The sequence below is a fragment of the Pseudorca crassidens genome, chromosome 12 (genome assembly GCF_039906515.1).
Source record: "Pseudorca crassidens isolate mPseCra1 chromosome 12, mPseCra1.hap1, whole genome shotgun sequence".
Classification (NCBI taxonomy): Eukaryota; Metazoa; Chordata; class Mammalia; order Artiodactyla; family Delphinidae; genus Pseudorca; species Pseudorca crassidens.
In genome coordinates this window covers 84,042,249-84,068,084 of record NC_090307.1, presented here as the reverse complement: position 1 = coordinate 84,068,084, position 25,836 = coordinate 84,042,249, and the positions used below count along the sequence as shown (strand labels likewise).

Below are 25,836 nucleotides of genomic sequence, written 5' to 3'. Positions count from 1 at the left end.
CTGGTGTCTCCAGGCTTGTTTATACAGCTGTCCTCGTGGCTTCTCCTGCAGACACTGAGACCAAATGACACTTCAGGTAAAACCAAAGAAATTCACCACTTATCCTTCAAACTGGCACCGTTCCTAACTTTTATATCACAGCTGATGAAAGGGCTCTCTAACACCAAGGCTTAAGTTTGGTAATTTAACATTCTTTTTGATCATCACTAACTCCTCTGTAATACAGGCATATCTTGGAGATATTGCAGATTACATTCCAGACCATCACGATAAAACTGAGTCACGTGAGTTTTTAAAAAAATACTTATTTATTTGGCTGCGCCGGGTCTTTAGTTTCGGCATGCAGGATCTTCGTTGCGGCGTGAGGGATCTTTAGTTGTGGAGCGAGGGATATTTAGTTGCAGTATGCGGATCTAGTTCCCTGAGCAGGGATTGAACCCGGTCCCCCTGCACTGGGAGCTCAGAATCTTAACTGCTGGACCACCAGGGAAGTCCCAGTCATGTGAATTTTTTTGGTTTCCCAGTGCACGTAAAACGTATGTTAGGGAATTCCCTGGCGGTCTAGTGGTTAGGATTCGGCGATTTCACTGCTGTGGCCTGGGTTCAATCCCTGGTCAGGAAACTGAGATCCTGCAAGCTGCTCAGCTCAGCCAAAAACAAAACAAAACAACCTTATATTAACACTATACTGTAGTCTATCAGGTGTGCGTTAGCCTTATGTCTAAAAAATGCACATACCTTAATTTTAAAATACCTTACTGCTAAAAAATGCTAACCATCATCTTATGCTTCAGTGAGTTGTAATTTTTTGCTAGTGGCTGCTGACTGATCGGGGTGGTTAGGGGGCTGTGGTAATCTCTTAAAATAAGACAACAGTGATGTTTGCCCCGTTGGTTGACTTTTCCTTTCACGGACAACTTCTCTGTAGCATGCAGTGCTGTTTGATAGCATTTTACCCACAGTAGAACTTCTTTCAAAATTGGAGTGAATCCTCTCAAACCCTGTCACTGCTTTATTAAGTAAGTTTATGTAATATTCTAAATCCTTTGTTATCATTTCAACAATCTTCACATCATCTTCATCAGGAGTAGACTGCATCTCAAGAAACTATGAGGGATTTCCCTAGTGGTCCAGTGGTAAAGAATCCGTCTTGCAATGCAGGGGATGTGGGTTGGATACTTGGTCAGGGAACTAAGGTTCCACATACTGCGGGGCAACTAAGCCTGTGTGCCACAACTACTGAGCAAGCGTGCCTCAACTAGAGCCTGCGTGCCAAAAAACACAGAGCCCATGCACCCTGGAACACACATGCCACAACTAGAGAAGAGAAAACCTGCATGCCACAACTAGTGAGAAGCTGGTGTGCCACAATGAAAGATCCCGTGTGCCTCAACGAAGATCCCATGTGCCACAACTAAGACTCAACACAGCCAAAAATAAATTAAATAAATAAATAGTATGGAGACACAAAAGACCCCGAATAGCCAAAGCAGTCTTGAGGGAAAAAAGTGGAACTGGAGGAATCAGACTTCCTGAATTCAGACTATACTACAAAGCTACAGTAATCAAGAAAATATGGTACTGGCACAAAAACAGAAATATAGACCAATGGAAAAGGATAGAAAGCCCAGAGATAAACCCACGCACCTATGGTCAACTAATCTATGACAAAGGAGGCAAGAATATACAATGGAGAAAAGACAGTCTCTTCAATAAATGGTGCTGGGAAAACTGGACAGCTACATGTAAAAGAATGAAATTAGAACACTCCCTAACACCATACACAAAAATTAACTCAAAATGGATTAGAGACCTAAATGTAAGACTGGACACTATAAAACTCTTAGAGGAAAACATAGGAAGAACACTCTTTGATATAAATCACAGCAAGATCTTTTTTGATCCACCTTCTAGAGTAATGGAAAAAAAAACAAAAATAAACAAATGGGACCTAATGAAACTTAAAAGCTTTTGCAAAGCTAAGGAAACTACAAACAAGATGAAAAGACAACCCTCAGAATGAGAGAAAGTATTTGCAAATGAATTAATGGACAAAGGATTAATCTCCAAAATATATAAACAGCTCATGCAACTCAATATTAAAAAAACAAACAACCCAATCAAAAAATGGGCAGAAGACCTAAATAGACATTTCTCCAAAGACATACAGATGGCCAAGAAGCACATGAAAAGCTGCTCAACATCACTCATTATTAGAGAAATGCAAATCAAAACTACAATGAGGTATCACCTCACACCAGTTAGAATGGGCATCATCAGAAAATCTACAAACGACAAATGCTGGAGAGGGTGTGGAGAAAAAGGAACCCTCTTGCACTGCTGGTGGGAATGTAAATTGATAACAGCCACTATGGAGAACAGTATGGAGGTTCCTTAAAAAACTAAAAATAGAACTACCATATGATCCAGCAATCCCACTACTGGGCATATACCCAGAGAAAACCATAATTCAAAAAGACACATGCACCCCAATGTTCACTGCAGCACTATTTACAATAGCCAGGTCATGGAAGCAACCTAAATGCCCATGGACAGATGAGTGGATAAAGAAGATGTGGTACATATATACAATGGAATATTACTCAGCCATAAAAAGGAACGAAATTGGGTCATTTGTAGAGACGTGGAGGGATCTAGAGACTGTCATACAGAGTGAAGTCAGAAAGAGAAAAACAAATATCGTATATTAATGTATACATGTGAAACCTAGAAAAATGGTACAGATGAACTGGTTTGCAGGGCAGAAATAGAGACACAGATGTAGAGAACAAATGTATGGACACCAAGGGGGAAAGCTGCGGTGGGACGGTGGTGGTGTGATGAATTGGGAGATTGGGATTGATATATATAGTAATACGTATAAAATGGATGACTAATAAGAACCTGCTGTATAAAAAAATAAATAAAATTCTAAAAAAAATAATAAATAAATCTTTAAAAAATAAATAAACCAAACGATCTCAGGCCCAGGTGACATGGCCTCACCTAAAAAAAAAAAGAAACTATGAGAAGAAACTCCTCAGCCGTTCAAGTTTTATCATGAGACTGCAGTAACTCAATCGCATCTTTAGTCTCCACCTCTATTTCTAGTTTTCTTGCTATTTCTACCACATCTGCAGTGACGTCCTTTACTAAAGTCTTGAACCTCTCAAAGTCACCTGTGAGGGCTGGAATAAACTTCCTCTGTACTCCTATTCATGTTTATATTTTGACCTCTTACCATGAATCAGGAATATTCTTACTGGCATCTAGACTGTTGAATCTTTTCCACCAGTCTTTCATTAGCATTCTCCCCTAAGGCACTGGAAAATTTATCCACCATCAAAAGACTTCTCCATTACTTTTGATGAGCTCAGCTTTGGGGAAGAATAAGTCTTGACAATCCAAACCATGTACCAGAGGCTAGTAAAAGTTAATGTAGCTTTCAAATCAGCAAAGGAGATCGCCTTCCTATGTGAGATGTGGCTGAGTATATTCAAGTAATAAAATGTTTCAGTGAATGAAGTGAATTCTTATTGGATGGTTTTAAAGAGACTGTTTCTTGGCCTAGAGTATCCACCTCTGCTCTGTGATTTGGATCTGTTTGTAGTACTTTCCTCAGTATTGCAAACTTGAAAATTAAAAGATATCAAGCCAACAAAATTATACACATACTTTAATTAATTTCATGGTAAAATTTGCTTGGTTTAACTTTCAACAAAGATCCAATCATTAATATATTTAACAAATATTTATCGTATGGCTATTATATGCCAGATGCTGCTGTATGTATGGAGATTCAGCAATGACCAAATATAAGGAAAATATACTGAGGTGACATCAAAATTATCACTCAGTTGTGATATGATAGGTAATTTTGCTTTTTCTGCTTTTTCCTTTCCTATATTTTCCAAGTTTTCTACAATAAGCATGAATTACTTTATAATCTGAAAAATATATGGTTATGTAAACATTTAAAAATAGATTCAGTGTCATATTAATGTTCAATATCAGTTTAATTTGAAGGTAGGATAGTGATTTTTTTTTAAGTTATTTTGACACTTTTTTTTTGCCCACACAGTGCAGCATGCGGGATCTTAGTTCCCAGACCAGGGATCAAACCTGTGCCTCCTGCAGTGGAAGCGCCGAGTCCTAACCACTGGCGTACCAGGGAATTCCCAGGATAGTGATTTTTAAAGCTGTTAAACTATTATGCTTTTATTACAGTTTTTCTACTGAAAAACTACTTACGTTCTATATATCCTGATCAGGATAACAAGGGTAAGTATTAATATGTACCTGATAAACCAATTAAAAAGTGGAAATTGACCATATGGCTCTATCTTGTACGTGCAAGAAGGAACTAAAGAGACAGATTTTTCCATGTGTTCCTTAACCCAGCCGGGTTCATTTGCAATAACACTCTACACGTATAAATACATAGATATGCAGTCATAATGATTGCAAAATGAGATAAATCAACTCAATTAATTTTTTAAATTGAGGTAAAATACAAATAACAAAATTCATCATTTTAAAATGTACAATTCAGGAATTCCCTGGCAGTCCAGTGGTCAGGACTCAGCGTTTTCACTGCCGGGACCTGGGTTCAATCCCTGGTCGGGGAATTAAGATCTCACAAGCCACACGGCACAGCCAGAAACAAATAAATAAATAAAATAAAATGTACAATTCAGTGGCATTTAGCACATTCACAATGTTGTGCAACTATCACCTCTATCTAACTTCCAAAACAATTTCATCACCTAAAAAGAGGCCCCATACCCATTAAGCAGTACTGCACTTTCTCCCCCACCCCCTACCCCCTGAAACCACTACTCTGCTTTCATCTCTGTGGATCTACCTATTCTGGACATTTCATATAAATGGAATCACACAATGTGTGGTCTTTTGCATTGCCTTCTTTCACTTAGTAAAATGTTTTCCAGGTTCATACATGTTATAACATGTATCAGTGCTTTATTCCTTTTTATGGAGGAAAAATATTCCATTATATGGATATACCACATTTTGTTCATCCGTTCATCAGCTGATGTACATTTGGGTTGCATCCATCTTTTGACTATTGTGAATGCTGCTACTGTGAACATTTGTGTACAGATTTTGCGTGGATATATATTTGTATTCTCTTGGGTATGTACATAGGAGTGGAACTGCTGTGTCGTATGGCAAATCTAAGTTTAGCTTTTTGAGGCACCGTCAAACTTTTCCATTCCCATCCGTAATGAATGCGTGTTTCAATGTCTCCACATCCTTTCCAAAATTTTTTTTTTTTTTTTCCCGGTACGCGGGCCTCTCACTGTTGTGGCCTCTTCCGTTTCGGAGCACAGGTTCCGGACGCGCAGGCTCAGCGGCCATGGCTCACGGGCCCAGCCGCTCTGAGGCATGTGGGATCTTCCAGGACCCGGGCACGAAGCCGCGTCCCCTGCATCGGCAGGCGGACTCTCAACCACTGCGCCACCAGGGAAGCCCCCAGCATTTGTTATTGTCCATCTTTTTTATTACAGATATCCTAGTGGGTGTGGAGTCTTACTATGGTTGTCCCTGTTTATGGCTTGTCTATGTCTGAACTAGTGTCTCTTTCATCACTATTTTACCAGCGTCTAGTTAAGTACCTAGCACGTACTAGATGATAACAAAATATCTGGTGAATAAGATAATTGATAACCACTGTTATTTTTGTGTTATCCTCCTACCTATTTCCTCTGGCACATATAAGTTTTGTCAGGGCGCATTAAAAAAAGAGCTAAATGAAACTTCCAAACTTTGAATTAAAAAATTAGCATAATGAATAAAATACAAATTTTAAAGGTGCAAGTTTAACTTCGTTGCTTTTTTTGTTGCTGTTCTCAGTGGCAGACTTGCCATTACATTTATTTATTTATTTACTTACGGCCGTGTCACGCGGCATGCGGGATCTTAGTTCCCCGACCAGGAATGGAACCCGAGCCTCTGCAGTGGAAGCGCAGAGTCCTAACCATGGGACCACCAAAGAATTCCCTAACTTCTTTGCTTTTAAACGCAATCATTTTTGAATTTAATTTTAATTATTTTCAAATTAAATGAACAAACTGGGCAGCCCCCTTGGCTGTTCAGACCTTGCCCGAAAGCTTCGACTCACTTTCACTCGGTGCCAGTCCACGTGGAGCGGGAACCTGCTCTCCTTCCGCAATAGTTTCTGTAGGGACTCAGTCTTTAGGTGCACCGCCTTTGCCCCACCCGCCACAGTACTTCTAGGCATTTTGATTGGCTGTAGCGCTCCCTCGTGCTCTGGTCTGGTTTCTCTGATTGGCCGACGGCGTGCCGTCGGGAGGATGCCAGTTTCCTGGGATACGGCGCCGGCGGGCGGAGGCCTAGGGCGGTTGGTGGCGTGCTCGGAGCGGGAACCTGGCCGCGGTGCGCACCAAGGCTCCTGGACGTAGTCCTGGGGCGCCATGGCCAGCGTCCACGAGAGCCTCTACTTCAACCCCATGATGACCAATGGGGTGGTGCACGCCAACGTGTTCGGTATCAAGGACTGGGTGACGCCGTATAAAATCGCGGTCCTGGTGCTGCTGAACGAGATGGGCCGCACTGGTGAGGGCGCCGTTAGCCTCATGGAGCGGCGGAGGCTCAACCAGCTGCTCCTGCCGCTGCTGCAGGTGAGGGGCTCCTGCTCATTCAGCAAACCCTTACTAAGCACCTGCTCTGTGCCGGACAGCTCCTTGGTTGGGGGCACGGGGGTTCATCGGACACTCTCTCTGCCGTGTAGTATCGCGAAAAATATAGTTAATACCACCAGCTAACACTTAGTGAGTACTTAACGATGGACCAGTCACTTTACATTCATTTTTGGGGAGCAGGTTTATATCTGGCTCCAGCATTTATTAGCTGAGTGACTGGGAGAAGAGTTATTTTCTCAGATCTTCCGTCTTCTGTAGAATGAGTTTACATGTAGGCCTGATCGTTGGAGACACAGCTACAGGCTCTGTACCCCAGAAGACGGTAATAAGTGGTAACAATGACATAAAAGTAACAGCCAACATTGATTGAACACTTACTGTGTACTAAGCACGTTACATGTTTTATTTCATTTTGCAGACTGAGGTTGTAGCTCCACCACTTACCCACTGTGCGACTTGGGCAAGTTCCATAACTTATTTGGGTCTTTGCTTTCTCTCTGTAAAATGAAAGCAATAATAGAAACTGTCATGTGATGGCCGTATTAAGTTAGAAGATCCATGGGAACACTTTACAGTGTACGGCACATGGTAAATGCTCAGTCAATTTTAGCTATTTTCATTTTAATCTCATAGGGATAGGGCATGCACTTTCCCTTATATCAGTTGTGGCTTTTCCATTTATTTGTGTGATTATATGAGTGCTGTCTCTCTCCCCTACTAGACTGTAACCTACATGAGGGCGTTACTTTGTCCTATTTTTGTTCACCCTTGTATCCCCAAAGCCTAGTACTGTATAGTTTATAAAGGGCTTTTTTTAATCCATCACCTTTTATGGGGCAGGGGGAGAAGGGGTACTGAGGACACAGGTTAAGTGGCTTGCCCAGTTAGTTAAATAAAAGTAGTGGGTTCCCCATAACTTGCAGCTCCCAGTCCTATCTACATTACTATTATAAGTGCATTTCCCCATTATTCAAATAAAAGTCATAATACTAAAAAATTTGATAGAGAAAAGAAACAAAACAATAATTCTGGTGTCTTAGCTCATGTGTTTTTCTGCCTTTGTTCTTGCTGTTTTTTGTGTCTTGGATTCTCCTTCTGTTTTTTTGCCTGGCTAACTATCATGTAGTTTATTTTGTTTTGTTTTGTTTTGGCGGCGGGGGGCGGGAGGCGGAGCTGCACTGCATGGCTTGCAGGATCTCAGCTCCCTGACCAGGGATTGAAGCCGGCCACAGCAGTGAACACCCGGAATCCTAACCACTAGGCCACCAGGGAACTCCCACTACTGTGTAGTTTTAATCAATGTGTATATAGAATTCGTCTAGCAAAATTCCAGCCTTTACTTATTTGCTTATTGTTTGGCTTTAAAAATTAGCTAATTTTTAACTACTCAACTAATACATGAAGATTCATTGTAAAAACTTTAAATGATGCTAAAATTGATGGAGTGAAAGGTTATGGTTCTTCTGCAGGCCCTCTAACCCTGTTCCTTCTCAGAGATTATCACAGTTAATGTTCCTTCATTCAACTATTTATTTATTTATAAAATTTATTTATTAATTTATTTTTGGCTGCATTGGGTCTTCATTGCTGCCCGTGGGCTTTCTCTGGTTGTGGCGAGCAGGGGCTACTCTTTGTTGCAGTGCGTGGGCTTCTCATTGCGGTGGCTTCTCTTGTTGCGGAGCATGGGCTCTAGGAGCACGGGCTTCAGTAGTTATGGCGTGCGGGCTCAGTAGTTGTGGCACACGGGCTTAGTTGCTCTGTGGCATGTGGGATCTTCCCGGACCAGGGCTCGAACCCGTGTCTCCCGCCTTGGCAGGCGGATTCTTAACCACTGCTCCACCAGGGAAGCCCCATTCAACTATTTATTGAGCAACAGTTCAGAATGGATCTTTCTAGACCTTTTGCTGTGTGTATCTGTATATGATTATAAGTATATATACATATATCCTTTTAATTTCTCCCTTTTTTTATTTTTACATGAATGCTACTTCTGTTCTACAGCTTATTCCTTTCACTTAACAAGTCTTGGAGATCTTTTCTTGTCAGCATATTTGAGTAGATCTACTTCATTCTTTTTAATGACTGCATTGTTTTCCACAGTAAGAAAAGAAACATAATTTAACTCATGCTTTTAATATTAAAATTTGTAAATTAAAAATGAACTCTTTATTCACGGACTTATAGGTTCTTTTTAGTTTTTCTTCATTTCAAACAATGCACATGGAACATACTTGCCCCAGAAGTGGGATTGCTGTGTTATCCACATCTAAAATTGACCTACTGAACTTACTGTTCCCCAAATATTCAGTGTTTAGTTTTAAACCTCAGCTAGGTTGTAACCTTCTTGATAGCTGAGGTTGCATACTCTCTGTCTCTAGTGGTACCTTTTATGGACTTGGACACATAGTATGACTGCCTACCTTACAGTGTTTTGGGGAGGATCAAATGAGATTATGTTTATGGAAAATAGGACCCCTGTGTTTGTATAATGTTCTCCAGGTTACGAAACAATTTGAATTATTTTACCTAATCTTTGCCACAAACAAGGGAGGTTATTATTATCTCCATCTCACTGATGAAGGAAACTAGGGCTCAGGGAGGCTACAACTTTGCCATGATTGCAACACTGAGAAGGAAGGAACCTCAGACTACAGATTCTATGCTTTTTTTGCATTTAAGTCATTCCTCCAACTAAAAGAGAATGCTATGCAAATATGAAGTATTACTTTAGCGTTTTATGCAGATAGGTTTTTTTCTCTTCCTGATTTGAGATTTCATATTTGGAATGATTGTAAAGCAGAGAGGTTGATAAATGAATTCATGTTGCAGATGTTTATCAATCTCCAGCTTTTTAAAATTTTTCTGTAACCTTTCTATCTCTCCTTTACCCAGGGCCCAGATATTACGCTGTCTAAACTTTACAAGTTAATTGAAGAATCTTGTCCTCAGCTGGCAAATTCAGTACAGATCAGGTAAGCTTCATTTTCTTCTGTTTATATGAAAAGATGTCAAAGTAGATAAAAATTAGAAGAGGGCACATGGTGATTAATTCCTTAAAAAAAAACCTTTATTATTCTAGGTTGTTTTCTTAAGTACATGTATTTATTTTTTTTGAAAAATGGATAGCATTAAACATACGGCTTAAAAATTTATTATTCTGTACAGATCTACATTGCTCCTTTCAGCTATTGCAGAGAATTTCATTTTTACTGGCTGATATGTAACTTTGAGAAGTTTTATAATCAAGAAAACATCAGCAATGATGCTTTTCAGAATATGGGAGTGACATTTTGGATTATCAAATTTGTTTTGTGTGCCACCATTTTATATGAATCTCTGAATTGTTTTTAAAATAGATTTATTTTAGGTGATTGTGGAATATGAAATGTGGGAAGATGTTCAAAGGGCCTTCCTAAAATGCACACCTCATTTTTCTTGTTCAGAATCAAACTGATGGCTGAAGGCGAATTGAAGGATATGGAACAATTTTTTGATGACCTTTCAGATTCTTTTTCTGGAACTGAACCAGAGGTTCACAAAACGAGTGTAGTAGGTATGAAGTTCTTCTAAGGAGAGCAGAGAATATTTTCACTGAAGTGAACTGCTCTTTAAATCACATCTGTCATTAATCTGCTGTATCTGAGCACATACAGTGGGGATGTTGGACATGTTATAGTTTGTATTCATCGCCTTGCCATTTTGACCTGTGTTTAAATAATTGTCTTGTGGAAAAGCATCTTCTGTTTTGTCTACTGTCGTCAGAGTATTAGCCTGGTCGTGGAGCCTTTTAGGGTTCCTCAGCTCTTTCTCACAGTCCTCTGCTCACTTGTCCACATTGTACGACTGAGTCAGGGTCACCAACTAAACTTTTATGAAGAGAGGTAAGTAAGAGTAGATTACTGATATAGTTTATAAGGCGGGTATATATGAAGTTTCTTGACGCTTTGCTGTTAGCGGTATAGTCATACTCCATCCATCTGGCATTTTTTTCCTGGTAGTTTTTATGTTACTTACCCTCAGTTATTTATTGATCTTCCATGTGCCAGGCTCTGGACTTTAAGAGAGACTGGAAACTTCCTCTTATGGAGATTGCTTTCTTGTGGTTGTGGGCAGAGGAGCAGGCAGACAGTAGAAAGTAAACAAATAGGATCACTTCAGATGTTGTAACAGTCACGGAAGGACACATTGGCTGGATAAAGAGTGGAGTGCGGGTGGGAGGACTGAGGCTTGAATATAAAGAGAAAGTCAGCTTCGTAAAAGGTGGTAAAAGAAGGTTCTATGCGGAGGGGAACAGCAACTGCAAGTGTCTTTTTTTTTTTTCATTATTTTGGAGGAAGAACTGCAACAAATAGTCATCAACTTTTTGTAGCCTGGATTTCAAGTTAATGCCTTCACCTCCTCTCTGTCTTGTTTCATAGGTTTATTTCTGCGTCACATGATCTTGGCCTACAGTAAGCTTTCTTTCAGTCAAGTGTTTAAACTGTACACTGCCCTTCAGCAGTACTTCCAGAATGGTGAGAAAAAGACAGTGGAGGATGCTGATATGGAACCGGCCAGCAGAGAGGAGAGCGAAAGAAAAATGGAAAAAGAAGAACTTGATGTATCTATAAGGTAAGTTGGGTTTTTCTGGCGGGAATCCCTTTCCTGTGAAATAGCATCATTACGGGAGCAGCAAATCCTCATTCATCCAGCAGTAAATCCTCATTCATCCTCGTTCTGGATGAACTCATTCATCCAGAGTTCATGTGCTGGCTGTCATCTTTTTGTCCCTCCAGATCCAGGAAATTCACCCTTACGGGCTGCATCAGTAATCTCCTTGCCTTCTAACTTCTGATTGAGAGGCACTGGTGGGAGATCCAGAGGGTCAAGGAGAGTGAGGTCAAGGTGTTGATTCACTGACTCCCTTCCTTCGGGGTCACGGTGGGCTGGCAGTAGGGTCACAGCCTCTGTCAGGTGGCCTGCTCTGCATACCTCGGGGGTCTAGTAACTGGGGAGGTTTCCCAGGCCCGGTGCAGAAGGTGCCCCACTATTACCAGCCCTGGGAACTTTATTACCCGCTATGGCTTATCCATCCCCTGCCCCTATTTTTGTAACTGGCCCTTTATTAAACTTTTCTCAAATTACGCCATTTGAATATGCCATTTGTTTTCTGCTGGGACCCTGAGTGGTAGTGTTCATTATATCACAGTGAATTAACAGTTGATTAATTCAGTGAAAATTTATTGAATGCCTGCTAAAGTTTAAGCCTGGGGATGTAGTGCCACTGCTCACCTAGTTGTTTAAGCTCAAAGCCTAGGCATGTCCCTGTGTCCTCCCCCTCCTTCACCCCTGCAGCCAGTCCTTCCGCAGATGCAGCCAATCCTTCCTCCTCAATATGTTTGGAATTAGTTCACTTCTGTCCATTGCCACTGCTTCCCCTGTGGTCTAAGCACCGAATCTCTTTCCTGGATGACTGCTCTAGCCTCCCGACTGCTTTCCTTGCCTCCACTCTTGTTTCCTTACTATCAGTTTTTCCTGTAGCATCCAAGGGAACCATTATGATGTAAATCACACCACGTGTTCTTATGCCCCAAACCCTCCTTGACTATACATGGAATTTAGACAGAAATCTGAGCTACTGTGGCCTCATTACTTGCATGATCTGGCCCCTGTCATCTTCCCTACCTCTTTCTCCTTACTTTCCATTCACTGTCAGAGTCTGTCTGCTCTGGCTTGCTTTCAGTTTCTTCAATACCAAGCCGAGGTCTGCCTTAGGGTGCCTCGCAGGCTCTCCCTGGCTTCTTACCTCGCTCACTCTCTTTCACCGTTCACTCCCTTTCACTGTTCAGATCTCAGCTCCCGTGTCCTCACACAGGCCTTTCCTGACCACATGTCTGAAGTAACCTTCATCCTAAATACTTCCAACTTCTTTATTTCTTCCATAGCTCTCCTCACTAAGTAACTTTTTGCATTTATTTACTTAGACTCATTTGTATTTGTCTTTGCACCCCTTCAAGAGCTAAGACCCTTCTCTGTCATATTTCACCTCATGTTCCTCAGTGCTTGGCTTGTAATGTCTGTGAATATGTGTTGGATGAATGAATGCAGAGAATCAGAACACATTATTCATCGCCCACACTGGTAACTGGCCCCATAAAACACTTTGTATTGACTTCCCTTCACTGTCTCACGTCCCCTCTCCCCAGCTGTTACCTGGGATCACCTCCCAAATAGACTACTTATATTTGGAGGGAAAAGCATATAAAGTGTGTGTGTGTGTGTGTGTGTGTGTGTGTGTGTGTGTGTGTGTGTGTTTTGTATTTCCTGATCTCAGGGAGCCCACAGTCTGGTGAGGAAGACTGGCACCCAAACAGATCACTACAAGTAACAATGTGTTCAGAGCTCTGAGAGAAGTAAGCCCCACCTGCCCTATGTAGGCTGGCTAACCCCCTTGGGGGCTGGGGGAGGTCTGTGTGTGTAGCCAGAGAATATTTCCCTGCAGTTCCTATGAGTGACCTTTGTACAGTTATGTGATTTGTTCAGCACACTCTGGGAGCAAGAAGACTGTAGTACCAGTAAGTACTTCCAAAAACTCAGAGTTGCTCAAAGAGGCTTCTCATCTAGTGGAAAGGCAGAACCTTGTAGGGTTGAGTCTGGCCCTGGAGTCAGACCCCTGGATTTGAATTCTGGCTCCTCCACTTATTCCCTTAAGACCTTGGGCAAGTCACCCTCTCTGTACCTCAGTTTTCTCATCTGCAAAATGGGGCTCATGTCACCTCCTCAGAAGGTTATTTTGAGAATTAAATGATAAATCTATATGAAGTGTTTACAACTGTGCCTTTAAACATTTGACAAATATTCACTATTCTTCTTCTCTAATTTCTCTTTTGTTTAATTCCCCTGAGGAAGGGCTCCAGGAAACAATGTAATCTTTGTCCTAGCTGCTTTATATGCTTAAAGTAGCAGAATGTCAGTTCTTCAGAAATGTTAAAATTCAAACTTTTCTTATTTAGGTTTGACTTTCTCCTAAATTAATCTGATTTAATTAGGTCTAACTGCATCGTTTTCTTTTTATTCTAATCTAAGAATTCATTTGTGTGTAATAATAGTGTGTATACTGTTAAGGTGTATGGTTTCAGAAAATAGTGTGCATTTAGTAAACTGAATTTCATCACTGAAATAGAAGAAATGTATTATTTAAATATTATTCTACTTAAGTATTATAATTCTTTGTCCAAACAGAGATGATTTTGACTTGTTACAGGATTTTTAAAATTTCATAATGTGTATTTACATACATTTCTTGATTCTTTTAAAAAGGAAAATTTCATTTTTTTCTTTTTGTGTTCTTTTCTAGTGTTCTATTGCATTATGAGAGGCTTCTCACTTTAGCCCTTTCATTTTCTTCCTTCCTTTCTTCCTTTCTTTCTGCCCTCCTTCCCTCCCTCCCTTCCTTTCTTAGTTATTGGAATGTTTTTAGGTCTTGCTTTCTTCAGGGAAATTATTTTTCTTGCCCTAGAAATTTGTATTAAAATTAGAAAGCCCAGAGTAACATTGACTAGCTTGCAAATCTCCCATCCTACAATGAAATAACTACTGTTTGAAAAAGGGGGGCCCACCTGTTAACTTAGAAGGGAGGGAATATTCAGTGAATGAATGTTTATCAGGTGTTTTTTAAAAATCCAATTACAGAAGAAAGTACAGACTGACATTTAGCTTCAGCTTTTCATTTACTCGTTGTTGCTACAGGCAGCATTTGTTTCCTGCAATAAGAGAGGGGGGCTTACAGGGTTACACCTTGTGAGTTTGCAGTGGAGGCTACTAGTCTGCAAGCTGCTGGAGCTACATCTTCTCTGTGCTTCTAAAAAGACCTAACAAAAGTAGAAGTTCTCTGGCATTTCTTCACTTGCCAGTGATTTAATATAAATCTCCCAAATTCATTAATTTATTCAGCACATACTTATTCAGTGGTTCTGGTGTGCCAAGCACTATGCTAGCTGCTATGCTGTCAGCGCAGAGGAGAAAGTCCCCGTCCTCATGGAGTTATGTGGGAGGGTCAGGTAATCGAGAGGTAACTAAATTAACAACTAATGTAATTTCAGAGAGTGTCAGTGCAGGAAAGGAATGACTGGGACACAGGGATACAGAATAACTGTGGGGTGCTGTCAGGGAAGGGCCCTTTAAGACTGGGAGCTAGGTGACGAAGGAGCCAGCCCTGAGAAGAGTTGCCAGAACACATGCAGACTCACAGCCCAAGACGGGACAAGCTGACATATTGGAGGGACAGACGGAGGACAGTGTGGCCTGAGCACACAAGTCGGGAGGAGGGGTTGGATCACTTCTCCGGTCACACACCTCAGAAGGGTTCAGGTCCTCATGGCCTCCTCGGTGTTAGTAACTGTTCCCAATCTCAGTCCTTCCCCTCCCCTGCTTTTGTCTTGTCATCACCCTGCTCAGAAGTCTCCAGAGGTTCACAAATTCTCCCAGCCTGGTATTTGAGGCCTTCCACAGTTGACCTTTCTGACCTTTAATTTCTGTTCCTCAACTTGGATCCTTTACCCCAGCCAGCCAGGTGTGCTTGTATCCCTCTGACAGGCCAGGCATTTTCCCATTCTGCATCTTTTGGTTTCCTTTCCTGGAATGCCTTCTTCCTTCCTTGTCATTTCTTCACTCCTTGCCAACTTTCAGGGTCCTCACCACTTCAGCTGGAGTGATTTCTCCCTCTTCTAAGTGCAGAGATCATATTAATTCTTGGTATTTATTGTTTATTGCCATCTTTTCACATGTGCTGGTCTTAACCCTCACCAAGACTGTAAGCCCATTAAGACATTTTCTTGGGGGACCTAGACTTGTGTTTTATGCATTGCAAGTACATAAACACCCCAGTTTGTTGATTGTTTAATCCTATGTTATATATTTAAAAATTTCAGTTATAGTGGGTGATTTGAGCCCTTTAGAGGAGTTTCCAGAGTCCTTTTGAGAATCTGATGAATGCCATGTACTATCCCCACATTAAAAATGCATATTTTGCAGTTTTACAAGGTTCATGGGCTCCTAAAGCCCATCCGTGGACCCAGGTTAAATGCCTTTGATGTATAGCACTTGTAAGTTTAAAGTTCTGTTTCAACTGGTAATGGGATTCATAAACAAGGTATACTTGAGTCCTTTTCCTAAAGGAGTAACCCCCTTCCAAAGTTGAATACATTTGTGGCTTTTTTTTTTTTTTTAATTTATTTATTTGGCTGTGTTGGGTCTTAGTTGTGGCCCTCGGGATCTTTGTTGCCACGTGCAGGACCTTTAGTTGCGGCATGCGAGGCTTTTAGTTGCGGCATGCGGGGTTTAGCTCCCTGACCAGGGATCGAACCTGGGCCCCCTGCGTTGGGAGCATGGAATCTTAGCCACTGGACCACCAGGGAAGTCCCCCTTTGTGGCTTTTTAAGAGTTACTTTCTCTGGCATGTGTTTGAGGTCCTGAGGAGGCAAAGAAGGAGTCAGTAAAAGGATGGTTTGGGCCATGGTATTTTTACTTGCTGTTTCCAAGCTTGTTCACGTCGGCCACTGTTGCCACCATGGAAGCCAGAGCCAAACTTGATCTTCATTTATAGCAAATGTGTTTGCCTTAATTTGCAGCAATTTCGTTTTATGTGATTCTGGTTTTCTCTTTCTGTTTTATTAACCTTATTGTTCTTGTGTCCTGTGTTATAAGCTACCTCAAGTCTTTTTTGGGGGAAGGGTTTAAGTAAATAAAGCATTTGGTAACAGTGAGCATCATGGACCTTAGAGGAGGGTGGGACCGGGAGTGGTGTGTCCCATTTCTATCAGATCCTTGTCTGTCTCTAGCCTTTTTGTGTACAGTCATATTTATTTCAAGCCTTGGGCTTACTTTCTTTGAAGGGTATGTTAAGAGAAAAGGGCTTCTTATTGCCCAGACATTTAGCTGTTTTCCACTTGAGAACTTGGCCTGTGAATTTTCTTTCCATTTCCCTCCAGGTCACTGTTGTTTCGCTGATCTTTGTTATGCTGGTCAGGGCTGGTCCTTGGCAGCTCCGATACCTATAGAATCTGATATGCTTGCTGCTTTGTATCAGAAACGTAACCAAGAGAATATCAGAGCAGCTCTTCCCAAAGTGTTTTCTGTGGAACACCAGTGCTTCTTGAGAGATGTGAGGAAAGGATTCTTCATTCAGATGAGTTTGGTAAATGGTACATTAAACAAAAGTGAATAAAGTGTCTCTCTGTTGGATTTCTCTAATGTGTATCATGAATCTCCCAGGGAAGAGAGGGTGTACAGCTTTCCCCAAGTGATTTAACCTCAGCAGCATTTCGTTTTCTTTTGGAATACCTGTTTACATATTGTTTACATGAAACAGTTTGAGAACTGCTGTATTAGACACAGAGTGCTTATAAAAATATTATTGATGAGTAAATATTGATTTTTCTACTTATTGTAATCCTGTATAGAGAAGCCATTTATTCAGAGTCATGTGGCAAAAGGGTATTATTCATACTTTGCTCTCAAAAGTAAGACTGTGCATGTATAGATTTCTCAAGTCTAGATTTATATCAGTATATTTCTTATTTGTTGGTTCTGTGTGATCTAAACTTCCAGGCAAATGGTTATTTCTTAGATAACACCTCTTTTTCTTGTTCTGGAATACAGCACCATCTTATATGTGTAGCGAGGAGTTAGAGACTTTTTATTCATTCATTTCTCAAACTCTGAGTGCCCATTGTGTGCCTGGGGGACTGGGTGTTCATATACAAATATAAGTAAGAACAGCCAGTGTGGCAGTGCTAGATGCAGTGATCCCTATCTCTGGGAGACAGTGGGAGCTCAAATGAGAGATGTCAGGAGAGATTCTTGGAGGATATGACACTTGAGGTATTCTTGAATGATGGATGGTACAACAGTGCAACAGTGGATGGAAAATGGGCCCTGCAGGTTGAGGAAGCAGGGGGGCATCTTGGCATGATAGGAGATTGTAAGGAGTTCATCAGGGCTGGGGTGTGGGTAAGAAAGAGAAGGCAGAGGAGAGAGGTAGGAGCACTCAGGAAGCATTGCACCTGCCCTGCTAAGCAGTGCAGACTTTATTCTGGAAGGTGATGAGATACCACAGGAGCACTTTAAATCAGGGACGATAGACTTGCATTTTAGAAAGATCATGCTGGAGGCTATGTACAGTCGAAGTCTACATCTGTCCATAATTATATCATGTGAACTTCGGCAGGTCATTCAACATCACTTTTTAAGCATGTCTTTTCTATTCCTGAGAAGAGGGAATTAATTTTAAAAGTTTTTAAACTTTTCTGATGAAGAATCTATTTGACTTTGTAAAGCATTATCATTTTCACTGTTGTGTAATTCATTATTATTATTATTATTTTTTTTTTCCAGAGAAGAGGAGGTATCTTGCAGTGGGCCTCTGTCCCAAAAACAAGCAGAATTTTTTCTTTCTCAACAGGTATGTTCTGTAATTGGTCATGAATTTTTTTTTAATCCTGTGACATTATATGTCATGACATGTTTGTTATGTGAGTAGGTTTATTAGTGAAGCAGCATTATTCTTATTCTTGGTCATTTTTTCTTTACTGACAATACAGTTGTAGCTATGTGTCCCTTCCTATTTTCTGTGTGATTTTATTTCTCTGTTAGGGTCATAATGCGTGTTCATTTATTAATGGTGTGTGACTAACACAGCCCAAAAGTGTGATTTAGAAGACCTACTTCCCTTTTCCCCAACACTTTATCATGGACATTTTCAAACAGAAATACAAATTGAAAAGCATTATATAGTGAATACCCATATATCCATCATCTAGATCCTGCAATTAATATTTTGCTCCGTTTATCATATATCTACCCATATAGCCACCATTTCATCTTATTTTTTGATACATTTCAAGTTGCAAGCATGGGTACACTTTTACCCCAGACATTTCTTACTGGTGTTTTTGAGCCATACTTTTTCCTTTTTTTGGTAATATAAGCTGGATGTTTTTCTCCCATGTTATTTTCAGCATAGAATTTTGATTTTTGCTCTACTTTTCTAGTTTTCCCTATTTTTGTTATTAATTTTCTTTCTGCAGAAAGATGTAATGTTTAGATCTAGATGCAGGTGATAGAATCACTCCTACAGATGAATACTAAACAGATTGAAAAACTCATCTAGACAATTGGTTAACTGTAGAGGAGAAAATAGACCTGGATCTTCACCTCATCTTTGCACCTCAGTACTTTACAGGTGGATTACAGGCTTAACTATAAACATTTAAGGTTATAATTAGACCAGGAGGAACTACATATTAACTTTTTTTTTGAATTTCATTTATTTTTTTATATAGCAGGTTCTTATTAGTCATCCATTTTATACACATAAGTGTATACATGTCAATCCCAATCTTCCAATTCATCACACCACCCCTCCCACTCCGCCGCTTTCCCCCCTTGGTGTCCATACGTTTGTTCTCTACATCTGTGTTTCAATTTCTGCCCTGCAAACTGGTTCATCTGTACCATTTTTCTAGGTTCCACATATATGTGTTAATATGCGATATTTGTTTTTCTCTTTCTGACTTACTTCACTCTGTATGACAGTCTCTAGATTAATCCATGTCTCTACAAATGACCCAGTTTCGTTCCTTTTTATGGCTGAGTAATATTCCATTGTGTATATGTACCACATCTTCTTTATCCACTCGTCTGTCCATGGGCATTTAGGTTGCTTCCATGACCTGGCTATTGTAAATAGTGCTGCAATGAACATTGGGATGCATGTGTCTTTTTGAATTATAGTTTTCTCTGGGTATATGCCCAGTAGTGGGATTGCTGGATCATATGGTAATTCTATTTTTAGTTTTTTAAAGAACCTCCATACTGTTCTCCATAGTGGCTGTGTCAATTTACATTCCCACCAACAGTGCAAGAGGTTCCCTTTTCTCCACACCCTCTCCAGCATTTGTCATTTGTAGATTTTCTGATGATGCCCATTCTAACTGGTGTGAGGTGATACCTCATTGTAGTTTTGATTTGCATTTCTCTAATAATTAGTGATGTTGAGAAGCTTTTCATGTGCTTCTTAGCCATCTGTATGTCTTCTTTGGAGAAATGTCTATTTAGGTCTTCCGCCCATTTTTTGATTGGGTTGTTTGCTTTTTTAATGTTGAGCTGCATGAGCTGTTTATATATTTTGGAGATTAATCCTTTGTTCGTTGATTCGTTTGCAAATATTTTCTCCCATTCTGAGGGTTGTCTTTTCGTCTTGTTTGTAGTTTCCTTTGCTTTGCAAAAGCTTTTAAGTTTCATTAGGTCCATTTGTTTATTTTTGTTTTTATTTCCATTAATCTAGGAGGTGGATCAAAAAAGATCTTGCTGTGATTAATGTCAAAGTGTGTTCTTCCTATGTTTTCCTCTAAGAGTTTAATAGTGTCCAGTCTTACATTTAGATCTCTAATCCATTTTGAGTTTATTTTTCTGTATGGCGTTAGGAAGTGTTCTAATTTCATTCTTGTACATGTAGCTGTCCAGTTTTCCCAGCACCACTTATTGAAGAGACTGTCTTTTCTGCATTGTATATCCTTGCCTCCTTTGTCTTAGATTAGTTGACCACAGGTGCGTGGGTTAATCTCTGGGCTTTCTATCCTGTTCCATTGATCTATATTTCTGTTTTTGTGCTAGTACCATATTGTCTTGATTACTGTAGCTTTGTACTATAGTCTGAAGTCAGGGAGTCTGATTCCTCCAGCTCTGTTTTTTTCCCTCAAGACTGCTTTGGCTATTCGGGGTCTTTTGTGTCTCCATACAAATTTTAAGATTTTTTGTTCTAGTTCTGTAAAAAAAATGCCATTGGTAATTTGATAGGGATTGCATTGAATCTGTAGATTGCTTTGGGTAATATAGTCATTTTCACAATATCGATTCTTCTAATCCAAGAACATGGTATATCTCTCCATCTGTTGGTATCATCTTTAATTTCTTTCATCAGTGTCTTACAGTTTTCTGCATAGAGGTCTTTTGTCTCCCTAGGTAGGTTTATTCCTAGGTATTTTATTCTTTTTGTTGCAGTGGTAAATGGGAGTGTTTCCTTAATTTCTCTTTCAGATTTTTCATCATTAGTGTATAGGAATGCAAGAGATTTTTGTGCATTAATTTTGTATCCTGCAACTTTACCAAATTCATTGATTAGCTCTAGTAGTTTTCTGGTGGCATCTTTAGGATTTTCTATGTATAGTATCATGTCATCTGCAAACAGTGACAGTTTTACTTCTTCTTTTCCAATTTGTATTCCTTTTTTTTCTTTTTCTTCTCTGATTGCCGTGGCTAGGACTTCCAAAACTATGTTGAATAATAGTGGTGAGAGAGGACATCCTAGTCTTGTTCCTGATCTTAGAGGAAAGGCTTTCAGTTTTTCACAATTGAGAATGATGTTCTCTGTGGGTTTGTCATGTATGGCCTTTATTATGTTGAAGTAGGTTCTCTCTATGCCCACTTTCTGGAGAGTTTTTATCATAAATGGGTGTTGAATTTTGTCAAAAGCTTTTTCTGCATCTATTGAGATGATCATATGGTTTTTATTCTTCAATTTGTTAATATGGTGTATCACATGGATTGATTTGTGTATATTGAAGAATCCTTGCATCTCTGGGATAAATCCCACTTGGTCATGATGTATGATCTTTTTAGTGTGTTGTTGGATTCTGTTTGCTAGTATTTTGTTGAGGATTTTTGCATCTATATTCATCAGTGATATTGGTCTGTAATTTTCTTTTTCTGTAGTACCTTTGTCTGGTTTTGTTATCAGGGTGATGGTGGCCTCATAGAATGTGTTTGGGAGTGTTCCTTCCTCCGCAGATTTTTGGAAGAGTTTGAGAAGGATGGGTGTTAGCTCTTCTCTAAATGTTTGGTAGAATTCACCTGTGAAGCCATCTGGTCCTGGACTTTTGTTTGTTGGAAGATTTTTAATCACAGTTTCAATTTCATTACTTGTGATTGGTCTGTTCATATTTTCTATTTCTTCCTGGTTCCGTCTTGGAAGGTTATACTTTTTAAGAATTTGTCCATTTCTTCCAGGTTGTCCATTTTATTGGCATAGAGTTGCTTGTAGTAGTCTCTTAGGATGCTTTGTATTTCTGTGGTGTCTGTTGTAACTTCTCCTTTTTCATTTCTAATTTTATTGATTTGAGTCCTCTCCCTCTTTTTCTTGATGAGTCTGGCTAATGGTTTATCAGTTTTGTTTATCTTCTCAAAGAACCAGCTTTTAGTTTTATTGATCTTTGCTATTGTTTTCTTTGTTTCTATTTCATTTATTTCTGCTCTGATCTTTATGATTTCTTTCCTTCTGCTAACTTCGGGTTTTGTTTCTTTCTCTAGTTCATTTAGGTGTAAGGTTAGGTTGCTTATTTGAGATTTTTCTTGTTTCTTGAGGTAGGCTTGTATTAATATAAACTTCCCTCTTAGAACTGCTTTTGCTGCATCCCATAGGTTTTGGATTGTCGTGTCTTCATTATCATCTGTCTCTAGGTGTTTTTTGATTTCTTCAGTGATCTATTGGTTATTCAGTAACGTATTGTTTAGCCTCCATGTGTTTGTGTTTTTTATGTTTTTTTCCCTGTAATTGATTTCTAATCTCGTAGCGTTGTGGTCAGAAAAGATGCTTGATATGATTTCAGTTTTCTTAAGTTTACCGAGGCTTGATTTGTGACCCAAGATGTGATCTATCCTGGAGAATGTTCCGTGCGCGCTTGAGAAGAAAGTGTAATCTGCTGTTCTTGGATGGAATGTCCTATAAATATCAATTAAATCTATCTGGTCTGTCGTGTCATTTAAAGCTTGTGTTTCCTTATTAATTTTCTGTTTGGATGATCTGTCCGTTGGTGTAAGTGAGGTGTTAAAATCCCCCACTATTACTGTGTTACTGTCGATTTCCTCTTTTATAGCTGTTAGCAGTTGCCTTATGTATTGAGGTGCTCCTATGTTAGGTGCATATATATTTATAATTGTTATATCTTCTTCTTGGATTGATCCCTTGATCATTATGTAGTGTCTCCTTCCTTGTCTCTTGTAACATTCTTTATTTTAAAGTCTATTTTATCTGATATAAGGATTGCTACTCCAGCTTTCTTTTGATTTCCATTTGCATGGAATATCTTTTTCTATCCCCTCACTTTCAGTCTGTATGTGTCCCTAGGTCTGAAGTGGGTCTCTTGTAGACAGCATATATATGGGTCTTGTTTTTGTATCCATTCAGAAAGCCTGTGTCTTTTGGTTGGAGCATTTAATCCATTCACATTTAAGGTAGTTATTAATATGTATGTTCCTATTACCATTTTCTTAATTGTTTTGGGTTTGTTTTTGTAGGTCCTTTTCTTCTCTTGTGTTTCCCACTTAGAGAAGTTCCTTTAGCATTTGTTGTAGAGCTGGTTTGGTGGTGCTGAATTCTCTTCGCTTTTCCTTATCTGTAAAGCTTCTGATTTCTGCATCGAATCTGAATGAGATCCTTGCTGGGTAGAGTAATCTTGGTTGTAGGTTCTTCCCTTTCATCACTTTAAGTATGTCATGCTACTCCCTTCTGGCTTGTAGAGTTTCTGCTGAGAAATCAGCTGTTAACCTTATGGGAGTTCCCTTGTATGTTATTTGTTGTTTTTCCCTTGCTGCTTTCAATAATTTTTCTTTGTCTTTAATTTTTGCCAATTTGATTACTACATGTCTCGGTGTGTTTCTCCTTGGGTTTATGCTGTATGGGACTTTCTGCACTTCCTGGACTTGGGTGGCTATTTCCTTTCCCATGTTAGGGAAATTTTCAACTATAATCTCTTCAAATATTGTCTTGGGTCCTTTCTCTCTCTCTTCTCCTTCTGGGACCCCTATAATGCAAATGTTGTTGTGTTTAATGTTGTCCCAGATGTCCCTTAGGATGTCTTCATTTCTTCTCATTTTTTCTTTCTTTATTCTGTTCCACAGCAGTGAATTCCACCATTCTGTCTTCCAGGTCACTTATCCGTTTTTCTGCCTCAGTTATTCTGCTACTGATTCCTTCTAGTGTATTTTTCATTTCAGTTATTGTGTTGTTCATCTCTGTTTGTTTGTTCTTTAATTCTTCTAGATCTTTGTTAAACATTTCCTGCATCTTCCCGATCTTTGCCTGCATTCTTTTTCCGAGGTCCTGGATCTTCTTCACTATCATTATTCTGAATTCTTTTTCTGGAAGGTTGCCTGTCTCCACTTCAGTTAGTTGTTTTCCTGGGGTTTTATCTTGTTCCTTCATCTGGTACATAGCCCTCTGCCTTTTCATCCTGTCCATCCCTCTGTGAATGTTACATATTAACTTTTAACTGATCTCTGGGTGGGGAAGGACTTTCTAAACAGAAAAGCTGTGGAAGAAAACACGTAGGAGATCATTTGATTTTTCAGCATAAAAATGAAAAACATCTACATGTCAGTACATGTTCTAACAAAATTAAAACTCAAACAACAAAACGGGAAAAAGAGTTGCAATACGTATGACAAAGGGTTAATACTTTTGCTTAAAAAATTGTAGTTTCAAAGCCCATTTGATGATGAGACAAATTTATAATATATTATTACATGAAAAAAGCAGGTAATAAAATGATATATTCTAACTTTGTTAAAAAAGTATGCGTATATATATGTATAAACACATACATACACACACACACACACAGAAAAAAGACTGGAATGAGATACACTGACAAAAAAATAGTGTTATTTCTGGGTGGAAGGATTGCAGATGATTTTTGTTTTCTTCTGTATGCTTTTCCATATTTTTGGAATCTTCTATAATGATATAATGAATTCAAATATAATTAGAAATTATTATTATTCATAAAGAAAAATTTGTCTAGCTAAAATTGAAGAGTCCATAACCCAGTTAAGTACTAATCATTAATTTAGAAGTCATTTTCTACATATTTTATATAATCATTGCTGGTACCATCCATATGAAACAGATAACCAGGAGTAGGGCAAGTGTGCATCTCCCTTTGCCAGGCTGGATATACATACTTCCTGCCTTAAAGGCACTTACAGTCTGGGGGTGGGGTCAGCTGGTACTTTTAATATAATTTGATAAGTACTGCAGGAAGGGTTAGTGCAGGGCGCTTGTGGGAGCATGTCGGTACTTACAGGACCTTATCTAGTTTAGAAGGTGATAGAAGCAGGTGGCTGAAATCTAAACTGGGCCCTGAAGACTGAGCAGGAGTTTGCATGGAAGACTATGTGGATGGGTCGTTGGGAAGCTTAGAATTCCAGGAAGAGGAAACAGTGTTCTGCATGGTCAAGAGGAGAGTGTAGGTGCAGAAAAAAAAGTAATCAGATGATGCTATTTAGTATACATGTCCATATGTTTATTGGTCATTTCTTTCTACTGAGTAGTCATTTTTAAATTTCAGGCTTCTTTGTTAAAGAATGATGAGACTAAAGCCCTCACTCCAGCTTCTTTGCAGAAAGAGTTGAACAACTTGTTGAAATTTAATCCTGATTTTGCTGAAGCGGTGAGTCTTTTCCAGAATTTGTTGCTAAGTTGGAAAGCAGGGACAAGACTGTTCTTCCTATTGAGTAGTCGTGCAAATGAGGATTGGCCGAATGACCCAGGTTCTTGGAAAGAAATCATGTTGTTGGCACTTAAAGGACTCAGCCTAGGTTGCAAAGCTTTCCCTCCCACCTCCACCCCTACTGGCCCCGGGGGGATTTCTTTCTCTAGTTGCAGCGAGCGGGGGCTACTCTTTGTTGTGGTGCGTGGGCTTCTCATTGTGGTGGCTTCTCTTGTTGCAGAGCATGGGCTCTAGATGCGTGGGCTTCATTAGTTGCGGCATGCAAGCTCAGTAGTTGTGGCTCGTGGGCTCTAGAGCGCAGCCTCAGTAGTTGTGGCGCATGGGCTTAGTTGCTCTGTGGCATGTGGGATCCTCCCGGGCCAGGGCTTGAACCCGTGTCCCCTGCATTGGGAGGCGGATTCTTAACCACTGCGCCACCAGGGAAGCTCTGAATTCAAGTTTTAAGATCTTTAGTTTTGTACTCACACTGTTCCTTAATGCCTGAGCTAGGTGATTCCCCCTCCATCCTGACGTATCACCCATGGATCCTAATATAACCAGTGGCGTAGTGGATGAATATTCAGGATAAAACTCTGACACAAATTCTAATGGAATTCCCTTTTTTCGTT

General features: G+C 39.8%; 1 protein-coding gene across 3 annotated transcripts in view; it reads left to right on the top strand.

Moving 5' to 3' along the window:
* The first annotated feature begins 6,345 nt into the window (after window positions 1–6,345).
* The window catches only part of ANAPC5 (anaphase promoting complex subunit 5), a 38,375-nt gene continuing 18,884 nt past the window's right edge, over window positions 6,346–25,836 (top strand). For 2 of the 3 annotated variants that reach the window (XM_067700911.1, XM_067700912.1), the window contains exons 1-6: window positions 6,346–6,662; window positions 9,576–9,655; window positions 10,127–10,236; window positions 11,102–11,294; window positions 18,057–18,123; window positions 25,067–25,168. In XM_067700911.1, the coding sequence (XP_067557012.1) occupies window positions 6,456–6,662; window positions 9,576–9,655; window positions 10,127–10,236; window positions 11,102–11,294; window positions 18,057–18,123; window positions 25,067–25,168 (759 nt within the window). In that variant the 5' untranslated portion in view covers window positions 6,346–6,455. Of the gene's footprint in view, window positions 6,663–9,575; window positions 9,656–10,126; window positions 10,237–11,101; window positions 11,295–18,056; window positions 18,124–25,066; window positions 25,169–25,836 lie in introns of those variants that run through there. The other variant, XM_067700913.1, reaches the window with a different exon arrangement.